Source organism: Opisthocomus hoazin, chromosome 1, assembly GCF_030867145.1.
Source record: "Opisthocomus hoazin isolate bOpiHoa1 chromosome 1, bOpiHoa1.hap1, whole genome shotgun sequence".
Taxonomy (NCBI): domain Eukaryota; kingdom Metazoa; phylum Chordata; class Aves; order Opisthocomiformes; family Opisthocomidae; genus Opisthocomus; species Opisthocomus hoazin.
In genome coordinates, this window is record NC_134414.1 from 135557622 (window position 1) to 135583215 (window position 25594).

Below are 25594 nucleotides of genomic sequence, written 5' to 3' on the forward strand. Positions count from 1 at the left end.
TGTACGAAGACCCCTTTGAAGTATCACTTAGCTACATGGAGAAACACAACATTCTGCAGATATTTCAGGTGAAACTTCTTTTTCCCTCCTCCCTCCAGAGGCTTGCTTGAAAAGCTTAGCCTAAAGTTACCTTGGACTAAATTATCCCTTCTCCAGATCACTCCTTGTCCTGTGCTTTCTTAAGCATAAACTGAAGAAAAGCAGTAGAAAAGGACCCTTGATCATCTTTGGTAGCTGAAAGAAGTGCTTGCTTTTTAAAGTGCAGCTAGTGTTGGAATGGAAAGAGCAGCTACCCATCTACCCAAGGATCAATGCTTCTTTCCTTCTGTCTGTCTCTGTCTCAGGACATCACAGAAAAACTGGTGTACCAGAAGCCTGATGACCCCTTGCAGTTCATGTTGCTGCAGGTATGGTGTCTTGCTGGGGCTCAGTGGGGACTGTCTGTTAAGGCAGCAGCAGTAAGCCAGCTTTGCTGAGAGCACTGGAAACATGGTCAGCCATGACTATTTCTCTCACTGTGTGTCTGCTTACTTGGGAGAAGGAGAAGCACAGGGCAGGAGCAGAGTCCCCGGTATGCAAGGGACCACAAGCTAAAAGGAGAGGGAGGAGAGGTATGGGAGGTGGGTGTGCAGAATAGCGAGTGGGGGGTGGGGGGGAGAAGGGGGTGGATGTGCCCTGGAAGACTGTTATCTGAGAGGCAAGGGAAGATTAGGGACAGAGATAGGGCTCCTCTGTGTCCCTGTGACCCTTCTCCAGCTCCCTCTATCCCACGCTGGGAGGGAGCACTTTTCCTGCCCACACCCCCCTGTTCAGGGGAGCTGCCTCTGCTGATCCTGCAGGGTATTAAAATACAGGCAGATCGGAGTCAATGGAGTGAGGCAATAGTCTGGGAGTGAGTTAGAAGTGTGGGGAGCAACCTGGGGAAAGCAGGAGGTTAGAGGAAAGAGAGCAGAGAGAGAGCCTTTTCCTTCACTGCCCTCTAGTCAGCCAGCGGAAGCACCACCTTTGATTTGCTGCTGGGCTCTTGCTGTGTTGAATGCAGAACCTGCAGAGGACTGGCAAGGTCAGTAGTGGGCACCAGTGGCAAGGAAATAGGCTCCCAAATGACCCTTTTCCTCTTCCTTTTGCCCAGGTGCAGTCTATGATAAATGCCAGGCAGGCAGAAATGGAGGGAATATTGGAGGAGAACGAAGATGCGGAGGTGTTTCTGGAAGAGGTCCTGTGCACTCCTTTCAGCACCTAGTGACCTTGCTATTGTGGTATTGCATGGAGCCTTCATAGCACCATGCTTTTGTACTTGCTGGCAGTAACTTAGAACAGGTCTGCTTGTATCTCCGTTTCCTGATTTTTCTGTTCAGTATGCTTGTGGTTCCCCTTGGGTATAAATCCTGCAACCAAATATTGGTTTGGATGCACAAACTCGTATCTTAAAGTGTGCATGGAGCTGCATGCACGTGGCACATCTCGGAGAGGCAGGTCTCCTGAACTGCTGTGCTGTCTGTGCATACAAGTGCGTAAATCCCACATTTAGGCCACACCTAGGCTCTGCTCTTCCGTGCAGGGAAACCTCACAGCTCAGCCAATGCAAGCACAAAAGCAAGCGGACTGAAAAGCAGCCCTGGACAACCCACGCTCCTCTCTTTTTTCGTACTGCATTGGTGGCTTGCTGTCTTCGGCTATGCAGCAGCACCAATGCCCATCTAATACTTTGAGAGGCTGGGTCTGTGGCTTTCCCCCAGAGCTCCTCTCATGCAAGAAGCTGTCTCTCTGCCACTTCCACACACTGGGTGCAGCTGTCTCACCCTTAACCATCCCTGCTGGGCTCCGATCACTCTGCTTTTTGAGGTTGCCCTGCTTGTATCCTTGCAAGTACAGTGTATATTTTGATAACCAGAACAGTAAAGCAATGGTTGCATGTGCCCTCTGTGGCTTCAGAAGACCTTGTCACTCAGGAATGTGGGAGGTGAATGAAAATAAACAAACCAAAACCAAGCACAGGTAGCCCAGGAAATTCAGAGACAAGGTACGCTTTGCAAAACTGCTTTTGATTCTCAAAACACTTGCAGTCCTCATTTTCATACTGTCCAAGTGTCTGTTTCCACCCTGTAAAGAAACTTTGCCTTTCTTTTTCTTGTCTCTTGCCTTCAATGAATTTCAATGCATTGAAAATGTGCAACCGAGCATACTGTTATTTTGGCTCCATTTAATGTGTATGTGCAGTAGATGCCAGAAGATTTCTTGTCACTACAGACTTTTCTTTTTTTTAGGCAAGTGCTCTAATTTCATGATGGATGGTAGTGTATTCCCAAATGACTGTCTCTGTGGCTATGAAGAGAGCACCATAGAAACTTATCTTCCATCTATCTATTTTCAGCTAAAAGTCTGATGATTAGGTTGTGTGATACTCCACAGCAGAGCTTGGGCTCAGAAAGTTTGGGAATAGCAGAGGCAAGTATTTGGCATACAAATTCTGTGTCTGAGAAGAGTTGCCTTTCTGTCTAAGGTTCTCAAAAAAGGTTAGTTAACTCGTGTGTTTCCAGGTTAAAGGCAGATAAGCAACCCTGTCATTCATAGGGCAGGAAGGTTTTCAAGGATATTGTGAGCCTAAAGATGACTGAAGATTCAGATAAAACCTTCATGGGTTTGACGTAGACTGAGGCATCTAGGGCCCACTGAAGCAGGGAGATGCTTTTGAAAGCCCTGCTTATCTTCAGGAACTAGAAGAACTGGACACTTAATGAAACCGAGAGACTGACTGGTTTTCACCCTGATATATTTTTGATCAAGACTTTATAAGCAGCCCTGTGCATATGTGCCCTGTGAATGTAAGAGAAGTGCTAATGCGCCTCTGTGAAACAGGCAACGCGTGGAAGATGAAGATAGTGGCTGACGCCTTTTCATCTCTATGATCACTTGTCAGCATGTTTCCCAAGAGATAGAGAAGTTGGCATGTCTTTGAATTTTGTTGCAGAACAGAATTAGGGTGCTTTTGTGTACAGCCTTAGGTGTGAATTTCCTGCTTCTATCGTTTGCGTATTGTATTTTGTTGTCCTCTTTTACTTTTGAAAAAATCTTTGACTTGTAATATGTTCTTGGACTATAGTTGTATACCCTCAACTTCATGTTAACATTATGGGGGTTATGCAAGGAAGAATCCTTAATTTGTCTTTCAGATAAGTTGAAGTGATTTGGAAAGTAGTCTTCTTACAGATGACAGAAGTTTTGCAAGAGAGGCCCTACCCAGTGTTCCCCAGTAATCTCGGGACCAAAATTCTCCCTTGGTGGTCTGGCCACCTTGTCTCATGCCAACAAAGTTGCTGCATGGTGGCAAGAAGTCCTCCCCAGTGCACATAAGAGAGCACAAGTGTCTTTTCTGTTTCTCAGGACCGAGGTCCCTCACTGTTGAGGAGCAGTAGTTGTATAGAAATGAATGAGGCTGTACTCAGCACAGCCGTGCGGGCCTGGAGTTGGTGTGTGTCAGTGGCAATAGACTGTGGAAGGCAGTAGGCCAAGGACAGCCCTTCAGCTTTCACAGACTTTGGGGGGAGTTGATGATCAGCTCTGAGCAAGGGCTTTGACCAGAAATCTTGGGCAACTCATCAAGAGCTGAGGAGAAATGTCACTTTCTTTGCCTCAGCCTCTCAGGTGATTGGATTGTATTCTTAACTGCATTTTTTCAAGGAAAAAAAGTCCAGGAACTTAGTTTTATGAAAACAGAAAAGCATCCTCCAGAAGATGTACAGATTAGTGCGTTTAAGCTAGTGCCACACAGCTGTCCTTTCTCTATTTGCTTCAGAGTGTCGCTGAAAAATACACCTTAGCTCTAGAAAAATTCTACCTCAGGTTAAGGCACTAACGCACCACTGCTCTTTGTGGTATGAAGGCTTTTCTGTGGTGAAGAAAAGCAGAAAAGTTAGATTTAAAGTGGAAAGATTTATTCTAGTCTTAATTCCAGAGTGACTGTCCCTTTTCCATTATTTCTTTCCCAAACCACTGGATACATGTTTCTTCTTCATAAGTGGACGTTTATCAACGTGACATTAAACTGTCATTAGATTTCTTGCCTTGAGTGCTCTGAAGGAATTAACAGTTCGTTGTGTGTAACCGAAACTATTCCATATAAGTCCTTATAGCATGCTAGTCACAGTAGATTTGAATGCCCTCCAGTAGTATGCTGGGCAACGTGACTAACATCTGTTGTTTGTTCTTTCTCCTCTCCACGAGGGAGATGTCTGTGCACTGAAGTGCATTCTTTTTGAAAGGGTGTTTTGTTTTTTTACCCACACCTGTGTATTGCTGTGTGCTTCGAGTGGATAGGGATAGGTCATGGAGTGGAAGGTGGGGAGGCTGGAGGCAGTTTGTAGTTCCCAAAGATGTTTCCTCCATAGTTTGAGCTGGCCACCGAGAAAGCGTAGTATTTTCACAGACAAGATTTTTTGTTGATCCATGGACTGGCGCAGAAGTGTGACATCCAGTTCAGCTGCCAAACAGCATGATCTTATGGTGCACAGACCGTTTCTGTTGTAAACCTTGTACTCCCCCAGAAGCAGGATGCAGAGGGACCGACCAGAAGGAAAGTGTGCTCACCGTGAAATAGGTGTCTTGGATCAAAACATCAGTTTCTTTTTCTGCCATCTCTGTACGGAACTTAAAATGACTCAGATGCCCCAAGCAATACTAAAGTTGCCTGTGTACTGCCTCTAACCAATGAAAAAAAATAAACGATGTTGTAACTGCTGATTAAATATCCTGTGAAAAGTTCACACAGACTCTGCTCTACTTCTTAGTTAGGCGGAGGGCACACGCAGGATAGGTCTTCAATGGCCAGCTACTTACAGCATGAGACATTTCATTGTGACTCACTGGATATGAATAACTGCTACGTAACACCAATTTTCAGCTAGTTTAATGCCATTGATTTCAAAGTTTTGCAATCATGTGAAACTCAAAGTAGGCGGCAGCAACTCTTCAGCACTTGCATGTCTGAAATGGAGGAAATTAACCTCTGGGTAAAGCCCGACAAGGAGCTCAGCTCGAGAGAGAGCTCAAGCTGAAGACTGGAGAATGTGGGAGTGCTTAGAAAGGGAATATACCAGGGCAAATTGACCAAACCCTGTCTGACATGCCTTCAGGTTGTATTCAAAGGAAAGCTTCTCTCGACTGTTCTTTCAGCTGGATGAAATGCAGAAGAAAAAGAAGAAACCTTTCCTTAAGGTCAGGCATCAATATCTATGGCTGCATTCCTTATTTGGGACTGCCTTCATGGACAACATTCATGTAGCAGCATCACCAAAAGTTCATGACCCTGCCTCAACATACACAATGAAAAGGGTTACTTTGAGTTGTTGAGGTGACACGTATTGGACAGTCACTTGCCATCTTCTCCTGGGGAAAGGTGATGGGCTGGAATGTCACTGCAGAACAGCTGAAGTTAGGCAAAGCAATCCCAAGAGATTTCTAGACACAGAATTCAAGACTGGAAACAGACTGCAGACACTGTGGTAGTTGGTCCATATTCGAAATGCCTTGTACGAAAGAGTGGAGTGGCTCTTCCTTCCTCCCCCAAGGCAATCATCTCAATTCCCCATGCAACTCCTCTCACAGGTGGGAAGAGCTCACCCTCCTTCGCCACAGACCTTGCTGCCTTCAGGCACCAGGAAGTCCATCTCCATGGCATATCCATCCAGGAGTCTGGGGTAAACATTCTGTCTTCCAGTGCAGAAAATAGGAGAAATTTCTGGTGTCATTTAATAAACTGCAGTGAAATAATACCAGGGAAGAAACCAACTATGAGATGGACTCACTTGCTTTTTTTTGTTATTACTTAGAGACCAAAATAAGCCTCTTGTTCATTGTCACTCATTAAAGTGGCAAGAAATGGAGGAACATGGGGTTACACAGAGCCGGACTTTTGAAGGTGCACAGCCGTTTAGTACAGTTCACAAAGTAAAAAGGTAGGCAGTGTAGCTAAGGGAGCGCGACACCCAGTTTACACTGGCTGTGATAACTTCACTATAAACTTACAGGCCTTTGAGGCAAATGTCTTACTTGGAATCACCTGGTCCAACACTTCAAAATTCTTCTTACAAACTAGAAGACATGATCCATGTTAGGGTTAGGGAGTTTCGAAGAACAAGACATGTGGAATAGCACAATTGTTTGTTAATGGGAAAAATGCATGTCATACCAGCCCTTGAAAAAAACAGTTCCCACCTTGAGGAGCTTTTGGTGTTTCTATAGATGGGTAGACATTAGGGAGAAAGCTATACTAAATGCAGGCAAGTGGTCAGAGCGCCAAATGTGTTTAACAGTGACTGAAAGGTGCCTAAGCACCATGAGCACCACAGGCGTCCCTCTGAAGAGCAGAGTGATACCTGCTCGATCCCGCTGTTGTTTAAGCATCCCCTTGGGTCTGGCATGATATCCTGCCTCTTGGCAAGGAGATTCAGGGAAGGGCAATGTTGCCAGTTTGCTGAAACCCCACAGTACTGAAAGCAAGTTGGCTGGAGAACCCAGCTTTTGGCCCTGTTGTTTGAATCCTTGGTAGCATAACAGTCTTGAGAGACTCCTTGACCATGGTGTGATGCCATGATGCTGATACATGTTCGTCATGGCAGACAGGAGTGCACGTGGGAGAAGCTCAGCCTGTTGTTGGGAGCAACAGCTCCCTACTTTTTGCCCTGTCAGGTGTCTAAATGTTTCCAAATGAAGAGCAAAGCTCTTTGGAAAGGTAGGAGCTGGGCAGGGTCCAACACTACTGTAGACAGGATTACTTTTCGTAGTTACCTTTCATAAACTTCTTAGAAGTTGTTCATAAACCTTCCTGGCTTTTCAGAAATCGTGTGTTGAAAACCGGTGCTTGAGTAGTAGGTTAAAAAGTGTGTGGAAAAAAAACTGAGGGTGAAACTTCACCTTTCCTACGTGTGCCCATGAGAGGGCAGCACAGACCGGCTGAGCCTTCGCTAAAGGCTATTGCGAGGCAGGGAGACTAACAAAGAGGTGATGTCCAGCCGTGGAGTAGCTACAAGTAGAGGAAAAAAGGTCTGTGTAAAAGGGCTGGATGGTCCAAAGCACAGCTCCATCCGTCGCTCACCTGAAACTAAAACCCAGGTACAGCTGGCTACAAGATTGACCAGGTACCAAACCCCAGGTGCACGGCAGGGTCTGAGTCCCACAGGCTCCTCAGGGAAGTTCCCAGTTAGTTACTGAAACCTCAGGAGAGAGTTTCAGAGAGAGAATATAGGCCAGTGCCTACAGTTCTGCCACAGCAATAAGTCGGTGGGAGACATCAACCACACCCTTGCCAAGGCAGAGGCTGTCACCCCAGCAGCACTATAAACTCGCCCAAGGCATGCACGCTATTTATTTCCATCCCAGTGCTCCTAAGCACCGTACCAGCCAACACCCCTCTGCTATTCCCCTTTCCTCCTGCTGCTGAGACTCTTGCGATGCAGCTTCCACTTGGCTGTCCTGTCTCTTTCTCTTGGGTGCTCCAGCCCTCTGGCAAGGGGGACGCTGGAGATGCAGAGGTAAATGAGACACAAGCTTGCAGTGCTTGGCTTACAGCAAATGTGTTGGAAACCGGATAGTGCCAGGCAACCATGTGTAGATGGCAGTGCTCCACTGCCAGCCTGTTACAGCCTCCCAGATCAGAAGCAGCTAATGCAGAGGAGGCAAGCAGGATGGGTCTGGGAGGAATGAGGTATCCTCAAACACCCTTCAATAATGAGCTGGAACAATTAATGTGAAAAAATGTCTTTGGTGCCTTGCAAACAAGCAGTAAAGGTCTCCAAAAAAGACCTCTTCTTTCTACCATGTTATGGCTCATGACTGGCACATGGGATTCTGGAGAGGTTTTTAACCATCAGCAAGAGCAATGCAGTCCCTGGGTCCAGACAGAACAGCTTGTTACCAGTCTGTTAGATGAAATTCAACTGAATCCCCAGCACCAAAGGATCATCACAGTGCCAAGGCCATTCAGGAGCTGGGACCACATCCTAATAGACATATTGACACTGGCATCTGCAGTCTTTCAGAGACCAGAAAGCCCTCAAATTCACAACCAAGAGCAATACAGAGACACTTTCTAGCAGACCTTCCCTGGACGTTGTCAGCCTTTCAAAGGAGCTGTCTAAAACACAAGCAGAAATTTTCCATCTTCTCAAAAGTCTTTTCTCCTGCTATGTATTTCACAAGATCCCAGGCAATCCTTTTCCTCAGGCACACTGAGATTGCTACCCTCTCTGTGTTCAGGCTGGCCTGCCTTCATATGAAGAGGAAGCCATGTCCCATTTACTGGCCCTCTGATGCCATCAAAGGTGTTGGCTGGGCAGCACCACTCTTGCAGGGCTTGGCTCCTCGTCCTCACGAGGAGAAACTCCTACCTGTGGGAGGGGAGCTAGGGCAGCTCCCCCAGGATCCTCTCTGCTTCTTTTATCTTCTGGTCTCTGCAGGTACAAAAATGTGACCTGTAGCTTGCTGAAAGACCTAGGTGAGATCAGCAGATCTAAGATGCAGATATTTGGCTCTGGATTTTCCGTTGCAGAAATTAGCCTCAGGCCTGGGATGAGGCTTTCCTACAAGTTTTCTTTGTTGGCAGCAGAGTTAGAGCCTTTCTTAGGGGGAGATTTAGAGCCCAAATCTCACGCAAGGTGTGCAGGAAGGCATCCTGAGGGTCTGCTTTCTGAACAGCAGTAGCAGCCAATGGACATTAGCATTTATAAACATTCACTGTTTCCCTAAGCTTTTGGGTTGAGACTGCTGCGGCACAGAGCCACACCAGCTGGCCTAATTGTTAGCAGTGGGATACTGAGATGTGTTACTACCTTTACCCACATGTGCAAACTTCACTATGAGCACTAGTCCAAAACTCCCTGGGGAAGCAGTTCCCAGCCTGAATCCAGTTCTTTTACGGCACAGAGCAGCTTCTTCCAAGTTGTTTGTCCTTTCTGCTTGCACACTTGTCAGAAGGAGAAGAAATGGTCTCTTCTGGAAGGCTGAAAGTATAGATTTTCATTGCAATCACATGATTCTGGTAGCTTGGACTTTATGCAAACACCCAAAATTGCAAGTCTTCACATCACCAAAATACAGCCATGGTTATAAGCTTGTGAATAAAATTATCATACAAAATTAGAAAAATAAGGTGTATCCCCTTCCTTCCGCAAAATATTGGGAAGCCCCAAACCTTGAGAACGTTCTTTATACCACTCTGCTTAGGAATGAAGAGTGCAATGCCATATTCATGGGTGGATTATGCACTGCCAAATGCAAAATACCAGGATTACTGGCATCACAAAGATGCCTGTATCTGGGTTTTCTGTAACGCTCTTCACCAAGGTATCTGAGGTTTTAGAAAGAAGTTGCTTGCTACATTCCACGTTATGCTAAATATATACATACAGTTCTGCTTTTCAGTCTATATGTTTGCAGGCTTAGAGGGACTGGCTAGCCCAGTGACCCCGTGGTTTATCCTAACCCACTATAATTAGCCCGTGGTTGTTGCTAACGGTATGCCATTTGTCTCCCCACACTCAGCACTGTTTGGTAAACAATTTCAGGGGCAGAGTTGCTCTCTCCTGATCTCCCTAGGTGGTGTTCACTTGTTTATTCTCCTCACCCCACATTTATTCCTCTCTCTTGAGGGTGAGAGGTGTAGAAGTGGCAAAAAAAAGGGGAAAAACATTGCAGAAAGGGGGAAGCAGCTGTAACAAAAGCCACGACCCAGCTGGGGAGGCAGGAGGCAAGGCTGGCGCGCGGCCAGGCCAGCTGGGAACCCGAGGGGCACAGCGGACATCTGTCCCCCATGGCCCGCATCCTCGCCCCCTGCACGGGTGCACCCGGACTGGAGAGGAGGTGGCCGTGAGGAATTCCCTTCTCCTCCGGGAAGGAGCTGGCTCCTGGCCACAGCACACGGAGGGCTTGGGCGGCGGGCGCGAGCCTCAGACCCAAATCTGGCCGAGGGAAGGGAGGTCGAGCCGTGGACCGCCAAGCAGCTGTTCGCAGCCCTCCCGGGAATGCGGGGGCAAAGCTGGGCAGCAGGGGTTGGGGCTGGGGCCGCTGGCGGCGGTGCCCTTGGGAGGAGGTCGCTGGCCCAGCCGGTGAAGGGGGCTCTGCCGGGAAAGGCGGCAGCCCCTCCGCTCCCACGCGGTGCAGAGCGGCAGGGATGCTCGGCCTTGCCCCTGGCAGGGATGCCGTGCACTGGAGGGAAGATCCGTCAAAAAAGTCCCCCTTCCTGGGACAAACAGACCATGTGTGTCAAGCTGAACCTGTGCGCAGGTGCACGGGCCCAGCCGACTCCCCAGCCACGCTGCCGGGGATGTGGGATTTACTGAGCCCCCTCCCTCAACCCTGAGATCTGATCTTCCTGCGCAACATCATGAATGCAGTTCGGAGCCTCCTGTTCGTGGATAGGAGTGGTTCCTTAGCGATGCTGGCATCAGGTGATCACAGAAATGACTCCTGGGACCCGGCCGCTTTGGCCATAACCTCCTTCTCCTCCCTGTGTGAGCTCTCCCTCTCTCCCTCCCTCATTCCTCCCTCTCACACTCTCTGTCTTAAATCACTATTTGCACGCTATGAAGAAAGGAAATTCAAAGGCTGCAGGAATGTGAAAGAGTATTCTCAGAGGTTAGGAGCAGGGCCAGCCCATTGGAGTTACCTACAGCATCTAATCAGCCCTTTTGAGCATCTTTGGGCATCCTTCAGCGTCCCTCCCACGCCAATTTTGAAAAGCCACAGCACACTTAGTGACAGGTGTGATCTCACGTTGCCCTGTGACCCATAGAGTGCGTCGCCATAGTCAAGTGATAGATCTCCTGAAAAATTTCATTTTCCACCTCCATCTGAAGATGGGCCAGGCTGTGGCCTCAGCATCTGGCTGTGCCTCCAGATGAAACCCCGAACTGCAGTGTGTCATCACTCCCAAGCCAGCACTTGCCTTTAACCCACACGCAACAGAAGTGTGCACGTATGTGGACCTAAGTCTGGATACACGTCAGGAAAGCATCTGCATGTGTGGATTTGTACATGTGCCCATAGATCTGTGAGTACGTACAGCTCTGCGAGGAGCTGTGTGCGCTTGTGAGCCTGTAGCTTTCGCAAGTGCAAAAGCTTGCACAAATGTATGGGTCTGGCTATGTAGAGGTGTTGGCACATTCTCATCTGGTGTGTGCCAGCACAGACGCAGAGCGACAGGGGAGGCTAAAGCAGCTGCATGCGCCCCTCTGGAAGTACCCATGGTGGCACCTGGGCTTCCCACACGGTTTGTCAGCCCCACTGCACTGCCTTGCTCAGGCAAGGTCTCTGTCTGACCCTCTGCTCTGCACATGCATTCATGCAAACTCACTGCCTTGATAACACACACCAAAAAAAGTGCAACCAAACAAAAGCTCCATACCGACTCTCTCCTTCCCAATACAAAATTTTTCTCCAGATATCACCAAAAAATATACTTACCCACTAAACCAGATAAACATCCAACTGTTGGTAGACAAATGGTGAGGGCAGCTTGGGACTGAATACCACCCTCCCCAGCCTTGCCCACTCATCCAGCTCAAACGAGGATTCACGCTGACATCTGTTTGCAGCTTCCCGGACAGGGCTACAGACCAGCAAGAGCTCAGCCACACCAGAGCTCTCTCCCAACAGCCGCTCTCAGTGCTGGTGTCTGGCAAGACCATGGACTTCAGCAGCAGCTTCCCCTCCCCTCTCTCCTCTTTCCTCATCTTCTTTTCCCAAATCAGCATTTCCACACTTGCTGCCTCATATCTCCTCCCAGCTGAGGCGTGGTGGAGTGTCTTACCATGGCAGGGTTGTGCCTGACTGCTGCCCCATGACTTGCCAGGCTGTGATGCACAGGAGACACACTGCTTATCCCCCGCTAGCTGCTCTCAGTGTCTGGCAGCGATGATGGGATCCTGCCTTCCTAGACCCCAGCACACCAGTCGGCATGAAACGTGGTCCTCCCAGCACTTCTGAAAGATGAGACAGCGACTGCACCTAGCCAGGTCTAGACAAAACTGCATCCCTGCTCTTGAGCACCCAAGTGACAAATTTCTTGTCCCTGTCTACTCGATCAGGCTGGCTGCAATAGCTGGGTCTTCTTTTGCTTATCGCTGTGATAGCTCACGGACCTGGAAATACCAAAAGCACTCTCCCGTCCTCAGGGCAAAATCTGATGGGGTCTCATGCAAGAGCTGGATCTCTCTTCAGTTGTCTCCAAGTACCAAGAGGATCCATAAAACATTAGAACTATTGCAGTTCTCACTAATGTCACACAAGATTTTTGCAAGGATGGCTACCAAGAAGATATATATATATATATATATATATATATATAAATGCAGTGGTTTGATGTTTGCTTTTGACTTGTGTAGGGCTCTAAAAACGTGAAGTTGCCACCCCCCTTCCCAAGCCCATTATTCATTTGGCTGGTTTCTGCACCAGCAGCTGAAGAACGCCAAGCACAAGCACCTGCTCTTTTGCCAGAGACTTGCTCAAGGCTCCAGTAACAGGAGTCATGACTTTTGGCTGACTTTTACTGGAACGGGTGAGAGCGAGGAAGGTGAGAGACATTCCTTTTCTGCTGTGCTCCTCAGCCTCAGCCCTGCTCATCTCCTCACAGGCCAATTAATAGATATGTCTGTGCTTGACTCTACTCAGTCTTGATAAGACTGAATGTGTTAGAAATCCAGAGTACCCAAGGAAGTGCAATAGTGTCCTCACTTTTCATGTTATCCACAGTGTCTTACTGAGTAGCCAACACCTACACTTCTGTTGTCAAAAAAAATCCCAAGCTAAATAAAACTGAAATGGATCCATCCCAAACCACTGGATTTTCCCCATGCAACATAATTAAATGAAATCATTCAAATTCATTTTTCCCGTTTTCTAGTCAGCACATTCTTCTTATACCCATACTCAAACAGCAGCCTAGAAATCCTAATTTTTATATTTACATCCTCCCAACTTGCCCACCCTCTTTAAAGTTCAAGTATCTCATACGAGTGAGTCATTTGTCCACCGTTTCGAGAGTTTAATAATAGAAATTCTTTAAAGCTTTGTGTTTTCGGCACAACAGCATTCCGATACGATCTCAGAATCACAGAGACACCCTCCGGTCCCACGGAGGACTGGGGAACAGGTTTGGCTAGAAAAAAAAGTTTTCCTCGTGATGGGCACCCTACCAATCACACAGCGCTTTGCTCAAGCAACTTGGGCTCTTTAAAGCCCAGCGCAGGTGGGAGAAAGGGGCTTTTTTGGCATTGCAGGTGGGTTGAGATTCCTGCTGGGAAGCATCACGAGAAGGTGAGTGCCTTGCTTTGGTCATCATCTTCCTCGTAATGAGGCATGTGAGTGAGAAGTGTCTGTTAGGAGAAAAGGAAGCTTTTATGTTTAGTGATTTTTATTTTAGTCCCCGGGCTGTGCTTAAAATGTGGGAGTCTGGTACCTGGATAAGGTTAACTGCAGAAGATTATTAAGTATTTCATTTTTCTTACCTCAGGCTGTATCTTCTCTATGGCTGTTCTAATTTGTTTCATTTTTTTTCTCCTAACGACTGGGGAGGAGGGAATGGGAAAATTAAATCTGTTGCAAATATATCAGAGTGTAAAAAGAAAAAGAAAAACTGTTGCAGAGAAAGATGAATCCTGTAATTCCCCCTCACTTGTTAAAATAGGAAAGGAAAAAAAAAAATCCTCTTGTTTTGGCTGTGCTGAACTAATGAGGGAGAGAGGAAAAACCTACCTCCTAGCTCTATTTCCGAGGTAATTATGCCTGATGATGATTTACCAGCCACTCCACTGTTCACACAGGCTTCATTTCATAGCAATCTGTCTCAAAAGGAAACTTAATTAGTCTCTGACCCCTGCTTGATTCTGAGCTTTGTTTTTGCTTTATTTTTTCTCCTTTGGTAGCACAAAATAGCTGGCTGGCTCTTCGTTTTCTGAGTGTGGTTGACTCCTGATGCACAAGCTGTTCTCTGTCAGAGGCGGCTGCACTTCGGGGCAGGTGGAGCGATGGGGAAAGTCCGGCGGGGCAGGAGGAGAGGAGGAGTATGTGGGTTTGTGTGCGCTGGAGGTGTTTGCTTTCAAATAAGTAAACAATGATGAAATGACACTTGTAAAGAATTTGGCTTTTTACAGCAGAGTCCAAGCAATTCACCAAGAACATATTTAATTGCATCCTCTTAGAAACTGTGTAATGCTGCAGATGTCCCAAACACTTGGAAACTCCCTTCTTTTTAAGCCCTTTAGTTGCTAAATCTTGTGCTAAAACAAATTGGGGAAAAAAAAATAAAAGTAGGTTTATTTCTGTCTGGCCCCTCAAGCCTTGATGCATCAGAGCCTGCAGCAGGTCAGGGTGTGGACAGGTCTGTGGCTCCTGGACGCTTTCCACGACACCGGCACCAGCACCGGCACCAGTGCTGGCACGGCACCTCCGGCAGCAGTTCCACCTTGCTGGCTTCCCTCCATCAGTGCCCCAGCCCAGGCATCTCTCTCCTGCCTGTAGAGACACACTTCGCAGCTGGGGCGGGGGAGCGTGAGGGGCAGGAGGTGTGTTCCCGGGCTTCTGCTCTGGAGGGGGTTGCCAGCAAGGACCGGGTTTCTGCCGTTGCAGGGCTGGGTTTGTTTAGTTGTGCTCCAGTGGCTTGGAGCCCTTCAGTCAAGGCATCTGGACATTGCAGAACCTGTGAGTAATAAAACAAATATGTCCCTTCTCCCTGCCTCCTTACACTAAGGGATGAGAATGCAACACCCTGTGCAGGGATGCTGAAGCAAGGCGGGTAGCAAGGGGTGAGGTGAAGCCTCTATAAGCCCTGCTGCTGCACTAAGAAACCTCGAAGAGCAGGGTGTAGAAACAAATGATGCTCACAGGAGGGTTTTTGGACATCCCTTGGTCTCAGTGCCGTGACTCCACCATGACAACTGGCACAAAGCGCAAGGCAATCAAAATGCAACGTGCTTTTCTGCATGGGGCAATGCCAAACCCATTCTTACCCACTGGCTCTTCTGGCTGATGATGGAGTAGGACTAGGTAAGCAGAGGGCATTAGTCTGTGAGGCTACTGAAATCCCATCCCAATCTATAGAAAGAGGGTGTGGAGGCTTCAAAAGCTCCACCAGCCCAGTGGGTGTGAGGGATGCACAACAGAGACTGAATCCTGCCTGCATCCAGGAACTACTGCGAGCAGGGCTTCCTTTGAAAGCCCACGTGAGGCTGGTCACCTAAAACACAAGGGCAGAATACAGCCTCTGCAGAAAGGAGCTTCCTTCTTGGCTGCCACAGTCGTGCTGCAAGTCCAGGAGAGCCCTTGTGAGCAGAGGAAAGGAGGAGAGGTCAAGAAAGCTCTGAGGGCATGGAAATAACAAGTCTGTAGGCAATCTGTGGAGGGGCAGAGGAGGCAGGGCTACCACTGCTCCTGGGCTCTGATGGGCCCAACTGGACCCCCATGATTGTCAGGAGTGTTTTGGGGTGTAGGGGGAGAGGAGAGGGAAGAAGTTGCAGTGTGGGTTGTGACTAGGCTGTAAGAAAGAGGAAGAAAGATGTGCTTCAGGAGGGGTGTAGGTTTTTGTGGTACAATGAGAGCAACAGATACTTTTCCAAAGCTGCTTGGAGCATGGAGGAAAGTCTGTGATAGCGATAATTGAATACCTGGCACCTAGACAGGTCACGGCTAAATTGCAAGCTTCCTGGGATGTGCTGAGGAACACCAGGTCCATGCAAGCTCAAAGCTGAAATCCCATGACCTGGCTGCCTTCTTGTGAGGAGGTTTTGGGTAACGGTTACAACTGAAGCTATGGTTTCATCAGGGGTTTCCCTGAAGCCCCAGGAAACTGTATTTGGGTCGTATAAGTGATCTTAACCAGCCCATGAAGAAGGTTCCTCTACCTCCAAACCGATTTGTGTCTGCAGGCAGAAGCTGCTGGCACCCATATCTCCGGGGGATGGGAGGAGGGCTGCCTACCACGTCACACCCGAGGGTGGCTGTGAGTCACCTGCATTCAGCTTGCCTCGGCTAGGGCAAGCCAAGGTTTGCCTCATGCCTCTGTAGCCACACACCTGCACCAAGCGCTGTGCAAGCTGCTCTTGCTTAATGCAGCTTACCTCTGAGGCATGAGGAGCACGCAGTGGGTGGAAAGACCCAGATCTCCCACAGCTTCTCCCCTGGAGGATCGGCTCTCCAGCTTCCCAGCTGTTGTCACAGCCTTGGAGCACCTCCTCACCCTCTCTTCTGTGATGCCAGTAGTAGACTGTCTACAATGGAGAAGTGGCCAGAGAAGGGCTTGCCACGTGTGGCACAGGGGACACCGAGAAATGGAGTCCTTCAGTGCCAATGACTGGGAGGCAGAGGGAGAATTCCTACTAATATGGCAACATCATTCCAGTGTTTATTTTTAGGTCTACAGTAAAGGTTCTTCCTTCCCTTTTCCTCTTCCCGGTGTGTCTGCTTCCCTCCACCCTGCAATCCCATCAGACTTAGGTAGAGTAGAGCCTTAGGTTGCCTAGAAGCGTGCCGCTCTCCAGCTGATAACTGTGTGGTGGTGACTGTGTCCGGCTTTCCTTGCAGCTACAGTAGCCTAGGAGATGGGCTTGCCCCAGGAGAAGAGTCTTGCTTTCTCAGGCTGGTGTGACTGCAGTAATACCTGCCCAAGGAGAGGCAAGAGCGAGCCAGGTCCTGCCTGCCAGGGAGGAGAACAAAGCCAGCTTGTGGGGAGACAAGCACGTGGGCTGGGTGGACAGCCCAGGTACAAGGTGTGAGTGCTGACGATACACTGCAGGGCGGACTGTAGGAGAGACAGGGAGGGAGAAAGAGGTTCCTGCACTGCGAAGAAAAGGTTGTGACTTTGTTAACCACACTTGGTGTGATCTGTCGCGCTAGCCACATGGCACGCTCAACCCTGCTATCTACATGGCAGCTGGAGCAGACCTGCTTTTCCATGTAATGGAGTTCACAAGCTTGAATTCAAACAGGGAAGATTTCCTTGGTTTTTGGACTTCCCCCTGACTGCCTATAACCAAAGGCTTTTTTAAAATCTCTGAAATTTGCAGCACGAAGATCCATGAGCCAGGCAGCGGTCCTACAGCTTTCAGATGAGTGGAGGACCCATGTTGGTCTCAGGTTTGGCAAAATCTGCAGTGTTGTATTGCAGACCACACGTAGTCAAACAATGCCCAGACCCAGATCTGACCTGTGATGCAGTTTTATGTGGCCTCTGGGCATGCTGTTTTGTCAACAAGTTTGGTAGGAAAAGGGCTTTAGGTTGACCTCATAAGCCTGCCATTTTCAAGTACAGAGCTGTACAGATTCAGGTGTATTGGCCTGGCCTCCAACAGCCTGGCTGGCAATAAAAAAGGCTTCTTACCTGGGAAATAATGCCCATCCCCAGGTGCGCTATCACCCAAAAATACTTACATACTCTGCTGCTTGTATAATGGTGAGAGCACTGGAGATCTCTCTGTGCCTATCCTCAAACCACTGCAGAAAGGGTGCTGGTTTTCCCTCTGTCACTGTTGGAAGTCCTGCCTACCCTAAGAGGGCAGCTGCTGAGGAGGCTGAAGGTGGCATTGTTAGAGAGGTCCTGCAATGCTCTGTTCCTCAAGAAACTCCCTTTCATTGACAGCTGTGTCTGCTCTTATTTTCAACAACTTATCTGAAGAATCTCAGAGTCAGTAACCCCAGCAAGAGAAGGCACTAGTGCAGGTACTCTAGCAGAAGAGGGGCATTTAAATTGCTTTTCCTGTTGTCTGCTCAAGTTGAGCCCACTTCAGCCTTTCTTTCACAGATTATATTTTCTCAGCCACCCAGCAAAGGCAGCTGTCTTGGGGGCTGGGGGAGTTTTCTCTCCCCCTCTCCATGCACACACGCACTCCGTCTCTTTGAAAGGAGGGATTCGTTGGTGCTGGCATCTGGACCTGTTTCTCCAAGAGGTCTCACACCTCTGACTAGTGCCTTTATGCCGCTCACTCTGGAAGGGGGTGAATTCCACGTGGGGCGCCTGGCCCCAGCTTGCAGGATATAGTGCACTCAGGAATTTGGTGGGAATGCTATTTGGCCCAGCTCCCATGAGCCCGCTGCAGCCTGAGCTGCTTCCTCCATCCCTTGTGCCTGGGTGGGAGTGGGAGACCCAGCTCCAATTCCTGGCCTGGGGGGCAGATTGGGCTGCCCTTAGCAGGGTGGTGCCAAGCTGTGCGCCATAGGTGTGAGTGTGAGATACAGCTAAAGCACTGTGGTTACCAGTCCGGTCAAACTGTGCCAGTGCTGGCCAAAATTAAATAGCCAGCTGGGTGGATAGCACACCCTGGGTTAAGTCTGGCTCCTTTGGAAGAGGGGCAAAGTGAGGGCACTGAACTTGTCCTCTGTCCATCTGGGTGTAGCTGGTGTTTCTAGCTGGGTGGAAATGCAACACCATGAGCTGAGGTTTGCACAGGTGCTATTGTGATGGTGAAAACCCCACTCAAAAGGGAGACGAAGACACAGGCTGCCCCAAAGTAGTCCCAATCTTCTGTAGCTCAAGTATCAGGGAGATTTTGAGCTACCAGATTCATACCTGGGGAAGTTTCTCCTCTGAAACTACTGTGAAGGCAGAGGTGGGAGGTGTACAGACAGGCTGGCAGGTTCTGTCTAGGTTCTGTCTATCTTTCTCCTCAGGGATAATTTCTATTTCTGAGTGAAGCCTATTGTACTAGTCTGACTGATGATTGTCTTTTTTCCCAGGTTGCATGAAGAATTAAAGATGGCAAAAAGTGGAGATGGCATACACATCTTGCAGGGTCTCTTAGTCTTTGGGAATGTGGTAATTGGGGTAAGTGAAGCACGACAAGTATGGATGGAGGCTTCCTTTCAGTATGACACTTCTTAAAACCGTGGTTCCCAGCCATAAAATTCCTCTAAATAAATAAAGGAAATAAGTAGATCTAAATAAATAGACCAGCAAAGAGTGAGAGGAGGGGTAAAGGACAGCTGTGCTAGCTGATCAGTTGGGTGGGGAGGAGAGAGCAAGGGACAGCAGAGGCTGATCCACAAGACCAATATGAGTTCCAGAGGAAGAACCCTTGCAGCTGACCAACATCCTTCCAGCCACCTCCCTCCATATAGTGATGGGAAAGGTTCTGTTCATTCCTCCTTAACATCCTCAAGTCCTAGGCCTGACCTCTCGAGTCTAGGCTGGGTGAATTTTTCCTGCAATTCTTCTGTCAAGGCACAATACAAGAGATTGTAGAGTTGGGCAGAGGAGGAGTAGGGTAGCTCCTGTTTGGCAGGAAGCTGAATGAAAGGAAAGCAGTCTCCATCTTCTTCTGTCTCTACTATTCCTTTGGGGAAGCTTGATCTAATGCATTTTCCTAACTTGAACTTCTCAGATGTGCGGCATTGCCCTTACAGCAGAGTGCATCTTCTTTGTGTCCGATCCGCATGGTCTCTACCCTCTGCTGGAAGCCACAGAAAATGATGACATCTATGCTGCTGCTTGGATTGGCATCTTTGTTGGCTTTGCACTCTTTGCTCTGTCTATCCTTGGCATCATTGGAGTCATTAAGTCCAAAAGGACCTTGCTGCTGGTGGTAAGTATAGCAAAGTTTGCCCAACCATTGCTGCCAAACCGAAAAAAAATGCCAGCTTAGTTTCCCTGTTCACCTTGGTAATCACGCACTGAGCAAAGACAGCTTTTTTTAGTCATGAGAAGGCAAAGGTTCTTCTTGACCATGGCTGTGGTCTCCCACAAGGTGACTCCTGTGAGCACACATGCATGAGAAGCTCCCGAACCAGGATGAGGGAATTAATGGTGATATCCACAGTGGAGGTTTAAGCTGACTGGCTTGGCCCTGACCTTGTCCTGAAGCGATGCAGAAGCACTTGTGCAATCAGATGTAGCTGGGATGCAGTTTAGATCCTTGTTTCTCTCCACCCCTTACTGCCTTTCAGTTGTCATGTACGATTCAGTTCAGGAGCTAACAAGTAATGAGTTCTGTGCAAGATATTAGTATGTGTTAGTATACGAAATATGGGTGCAATCAAGAACATTAGACATCAGGAAGCAGGCAGAAATTACAGGGGTGGACACAGAGAACTTTGGATAAGCCAAGGACAATGTTGAGATGTGAACAAGCCTCTGTATGATTTCTTACTTAGTCCTTCAGCTTGATGGTGGTGAAACTTAATTGGTGCTTGCATTAAAGCTGAGTTGAACTGAAAACTCTGGAATTGGCTCTCTCTTGGATTAATATGGGATGGCAGGGTGCCTGTTTTAAACAGCAGACACTTAGAGATCTGAACTCTTGTGCCAGGGAATTTGCCAGCAAACAGCTGATGGAAGAGTATTCCCTTAAGTCGGCATTTTGGTGTCTTGGCTGAAACCCAAGGCTGTGATATGGGAGAGAACAGAGGCTACAAGGTGCAGAAGCTGGGGTAAGAAGAAAACAAATGCCTGGAATCTGAGAAGATTATGGAATGTGGGAGGAGAAACAGAGGCACAAGAACTGCAAAGGGAATATGGGAAAGGTTAAAGTGGTTGTGCTGAAAAGGGAAGAGAAACAGTGAAATAGACTACGAGAGGTGATCAAAGTAGGAATGCTGAAGGGTATCTGATAATGCAAACTCAAGAGAATCTGAACGACACCCGAAATGGCACCTTCTGTTTCCCGAAAGCACAAGCTCTTCTGCTAGGAGTGAGCAGCTTCTTGCTGAAAAGCTTATAGCTGGCAAGTGAAAGTGGAAGGAGGAGAAATGGAACAAGTGTAAGTTGCCAATAAGATGCAACAAAGAAAAGGGCAAGTGTTACTCTAGGACATATCAGGCAAAGTATTTTCTACAGAGGCAGGGTGGTGTTAATGCCATGAGGTTCTGATGAAATCTTGCCTGTGAGATGGAGAACAAATTCCAGTTGTAGACCTTCAAGAAAATAGATTGCAAACTGAAACAAGCACAGGGAAGGGTGACAAGAATATTCAAGGGAATGGAGAGGACTGAGAAGACTGGGACAGACTGGCCTCCTTTGTCTTGAGTGGGGTTTTGGGCTTAATCTTGAAAAATATATAACTGGAAGGAACTGCATAACTGTTTCTCCAAGAGCTAACTCTGTTGTCTTTCTCCCACAGTATATTATTCTGATGCTGATCACTTATGCATTTGAAATGGCTTCTTGCATCACAGCAGCGACGCACCGAGACTTTGTGAGTATTGCTTTCCTCGTGTGTTCTTGTAACCACGCTGGGAAATGTTGCTGTCCTAGGGCACATGGCTGTCCTGTTCAGTGTAAATGGCCTGAATGGTGGTACAGTGGAAACTCAAAGGACTACTGCTGAGTTAGAATAAGGCTCCCACAAAGAAAGTCTCCAACATCATTATTCCAACTAAGGGAATAACTTTGTTCTTTTTAAAATAGTTTTGTTATTTTTAACATTTTAAAATGTTTACAGCCTTGCAGTTAAGGAAATAATAGCGTGGGTTAGATGAATCATCAATACAGTGCTTAGTCTTTCACCTACAGACTGATTAATCTATCATACATGCAGGAGACAAATCTTCAGCATTGCCCTAGGCAGTGTTATTAGTGAAGGAAAGATTACGTGAGCTATTGGAGATATTGGCAGAGGTGCAAACAGCTTGTGGTGCTTCAGTTCCAAGCAACATACCAGATGTAACCCATAGCTTTCACACATCTCCTGTGATCTGTCGTCTGGTAGGGCCTGCTGAAGAGTCGTGCTCAAGATGTATGTCTTTGTTGCTCCTGCTCCTCAAATCCTGCTCTTCAGTCTCCTGTGCATAAAACTGGGGGATTCCTGTTCTCTAGCAGGACTGAAACAAGCAAACAAACCCACCCCAAACAACCCCATATTTGCTTTACGTGGTCACTTATTTACATAGTTCCTGCATTCTTTGTGTTTTTTTCTGTAGCTCACTCCGAATCTCTTCCTAAAGCAAATGCTGGAGATGTATCGGAAGTCAGAGCCCATAAATAACAATGACAAATGGATGACTGAAGGGGTCACAAAGACATGGGATAAACTCATGCTTGAGGTAATAACAACACTGAAAACTCTCACTAATCACTGAATGCTCTGCAGCCCTGGAATTTCAAGTCCTCCTTGGGACCTGATAAAGAGGACGGCATCTGCCTTGAACCCTAGAGAAAGTCCTGCCACACTCCCTGTTTTGCTCATTTATCAGATGGCAGACTGTCAAAGGCAGGCACTTCAAAAATCTCTCCCATAAATTTGTGGTTAATGCCTAATCCGCCATGTGCAGGGCTGTGACCTGGGCCTGTAAAGACCGTTCCCTTCTCTCGCTTGGCAGAACCAGTGCTGCGGGGTGCAGGGCCCCACCGACTGGCAGGAGTACATGTCCGCCTTCCGCACCACGCACAGCGATGCCGACTTCCCTTGGCCACACAATTGCTGTGTCATGGATGCCCAAGGGTCTCCTGTCAACCTCGATGGCTGCAAGCTTGGAGTCCCTGGCTACTATAACAGCAATGTAAGATCCTCTCCACTTTTTCCAGTTAACCTATGTTGGTCATAAGCACCTTGCTGGAAAGGAAAGAAACAGAGAATAGCCTTGCTCCTCCACTGTAAGCTACAGGCATTCAAAAGCATTTTGGAGGGGAAGCAATGCTTGTAGGGTCCTGGCCATGTTGCTGAACACAGGATAGGTTTTAATAGAGGTTTTCCTGATGGAAAGAGAACTATTAGGAAAACTGTCCCAATGCCACCAGTAAGAAGTGACATCTCCAACATGTAGATGGACAGCAGCTAAATCAATCTTAGCCCAAAGATGAATGCATACCATACAAGTGAGGGAGTCAGCAATTCTCCTCAAGGCAGAACTTTTCAGTAGGCCAGCTTGTCCTATTCAAACAGATTGCTGGGTCAGGACCATCAACTTCTGCACCAGCAAGCATTTCTAGAAGGCATTCAAGCTTCCAAATTTGCCTGCAGCTTCTTGATTCTAGAGGTCAACTCTGTGTTAGCTGTGTTCGGTTATATGTGTGTATTTGGCGAGTGGATGGCACAGGAAGTTGAGCTTGAAGTGTCCGAGGTGAGTCTACTTTGTATTTGGAGCTAGAAACAGTAAGCTATCTGCAAGTTGTCAGTAAGCAGTGTAGCTCTGGCTTGTCTTCTTGAGACCCTGTGAGCTATCTAAATTGCCATAGGAGAGGAGCACACCACCTCAGTCTCTCTCAGACGTGGATGAGCTTGTCGCCTTGTGGTACAAGCTCAAAGCTGATGTTGACTGATTCACGGTTGTCTTGCAGGGTTGTTATGATGCTATTTCTGGGCCAATGAACACACATGCCTGGGGCGTTGCCTGGTTTGGTTTTGCCATCCTCTGCTGGACTGTGAGTACTTAATATCTGCCTTTATTTCCTCTTCTCCTTCCTTACTATCACACACCCAGTTGGGTGGAGGCAGATGACAGGACTGACGCACTGAAAATGTCTGTACATTATAGTTATTCATTCATCACCAATCTGCCGGTAGCCTGTTCCACTAACAAAGCTGCATTTACAAGATCCCCTCCATTCTGGCTTCTACAGGCGAGGAGCTAGATGGCCTTTGTGAAGGGTATTGGATCATCTAAACAGTAATCATGATAGATTATTCAGTTTCTAGTTTGAAGACTTTGTATGAGTGTTTCAAGTACTCAGGGTTCAGCAGCCTCGTGACAGATAATCCCCAGTGAGCTGAGTGATCCAGTAAATAGTTACAACTGCACTGTGAAGCTTCTGTGCAGATAAAATGCTTTAAGCTTCCTCTACCTGAATGGACTTCACTTGTAAAGAATTTCTGTTGCTCTCTCCTAACAGTGGGACTAAATGGAGCTGGGGGAGAGGTGGGGAGAAGGAATTGGGGAGCAGAGAAGCTTAGTAGTCTTGTTGTTCCAGTTCTGCGTCCTCCTTGGTACCATGTTCTACTGGAGCAGAATTGAATACTGAAGGCCCGATGTCCTCAACGCTGTCCAGAAACACCATGTGAAACTGCATTCGTTCATCTCCTGCTCCGTTTTCCTTGTGCCATGGAAGATTTGAAGTTATCCCACTACCTCTCCCATATATACTTTTGCCCCTCCAAAAACTTGACACACAGAGCTAATGACTCTAGGAAAGAATCTTCTTGTCCCTTCTTTGTCCCTTGTTCAGCAGCCTTAATGCCTCCTGGCTGAGGCACAATCCTTCTTTCAGTGTGCAAGAAATCCTTGGAGCATAAGATAAGAAGTGATCTTATTAGTTCTGTGATGACATCAGAAAGGAAAATGTCCATGTACACTTGCTCCAGAAAAATCTCTTTTTAAAACTAGGTTGAATGTACATCGTAATGCTAAAGACTCTGGTAAGGGCTAGGTGAGCAAAACTGTAACCTCCTGTGACCAATAAAGACAAATGCTGCAAGGGAGAAGACTACAGACCTCTCTAATATATTTTATCATTCACTTTCTGTTCCTGGTCTCTGTCAACCCTTGCCTTAGAATAAGGCAGATTCTCTAAGAGCTTAAGTGTGTCAGCAGTAAATACATGTCACAGATAAAAAGCCTGTTGCTAGTCAAGCCCAATAAAAGGCTAGCTCACTCCTCAGCAATATGCTGCCTGTATTCAAGCCTACCTCCTGTCACTGATGAAACTACTGCATGCACTCCTACCTTCAGAAGTGCCAGTCCACAGAAACCTCCTCTTGCTAACAAGTGACTCCTTCAGAAAGCTGTTATGTATTTCACACAACATTTCACACACATATGGGCTAGAATTTGTGCAGAACAGAAGAGGTCCTGCGCTATAGTTGGCTTTGCGAAAGTGGCTGTCCCACACCCCTAAATTACTATGCTTCTTGCTTCAGCTACCTGCATGTATATGGTCACATCCCCTGTGTACTCCCCTTCCACATCCCCGGATCACGTAGGACAAATGGCAAATAAGGGCAATGAGTAACTCTTGTGCAAAATGCAAGCCAGGAGCTCACTGAACCAAATCCAGTCCTTGCATCAGCAGTAACAGTTCTCATTCAGTTCAACAGAGGCTGTTTACCTTGGCCCAGACTGGTGTGATGCCTTTCCTAGCGAACGCTTCAGCAGTTACCTGTGTCCTGTGAAATATGCTCCTGTACTGAATTTTTTAAGGTGAAGCCTCTTCCAGAGGTGTACTGGTTCAGGTCCTGACACTTGCCAGCTGCCTTAATTCTTTGGTTTTGTATATTCACAAAAATGCTAATTAAAAAGAAGTGGAAGTGAAATTTTTTCTTGCTCAAGATTGTGTGTTTGGGAAGTGGAAATGACAAAGGTCTGTATCTGGGACATCGGGGGCAGAGCAGAGGCAGGCTTTCGAATGCTGTGATTCGGTCCTGAAGATCTGAATGCAAAGCACCACGATGCACTGTGCTACAGAAACTCTGTAGCTGATTAGTACCTCACTAGGTCCTGGGGGAGAGAAAGAAGCAGCTATGAGCGTGAACAGCTTAAAGGAGAAAAAGGTCCCTGCAACATAGTGGGGTTTTGCTGTATGAGCATGCCATCAAAAAGGAAAATCTCCATGGATCAGCCACTCCACTGGTTCTGTGGGGTGGTGACTGTCTTGGAGAGCCTGAACTCTCAGCAATTTCCGTAAGGA

The 25594-nt window shown here is 47.6% G+C and overlaps 1 protein-coding gene across 1 annotated transcript; it reads left to right on the forward strand.

The window, feature by feature from the left end:
• On the forward strand, nucleotides 1-25153 carry UPK1B (uroplakin 1B). Its single transcript, XM_075436941.1, has 8 exons — nucleotides 1-407; nucleotides 18718-18805; nucleotides 19362-19562; nucleotides 21096-21170; nucleotides 21895-22017; nucleotides 22294-22473; nucleotides 23252-23335; nucleotides 23882-25153. Exons 1-8 carry the CDS (start codon nucleotides 277-279, stop codon nucleotides 23930-23932), a joined length of 933 nt encoding a protein of 310 aa, XP_075293056.1. The 5' UTR covers nucleotides 1-276; the 3' UTR covers nucleotides 23933-25153.
• Nucleotides 25154-25594: the final 441 nt, after the last annotated feature.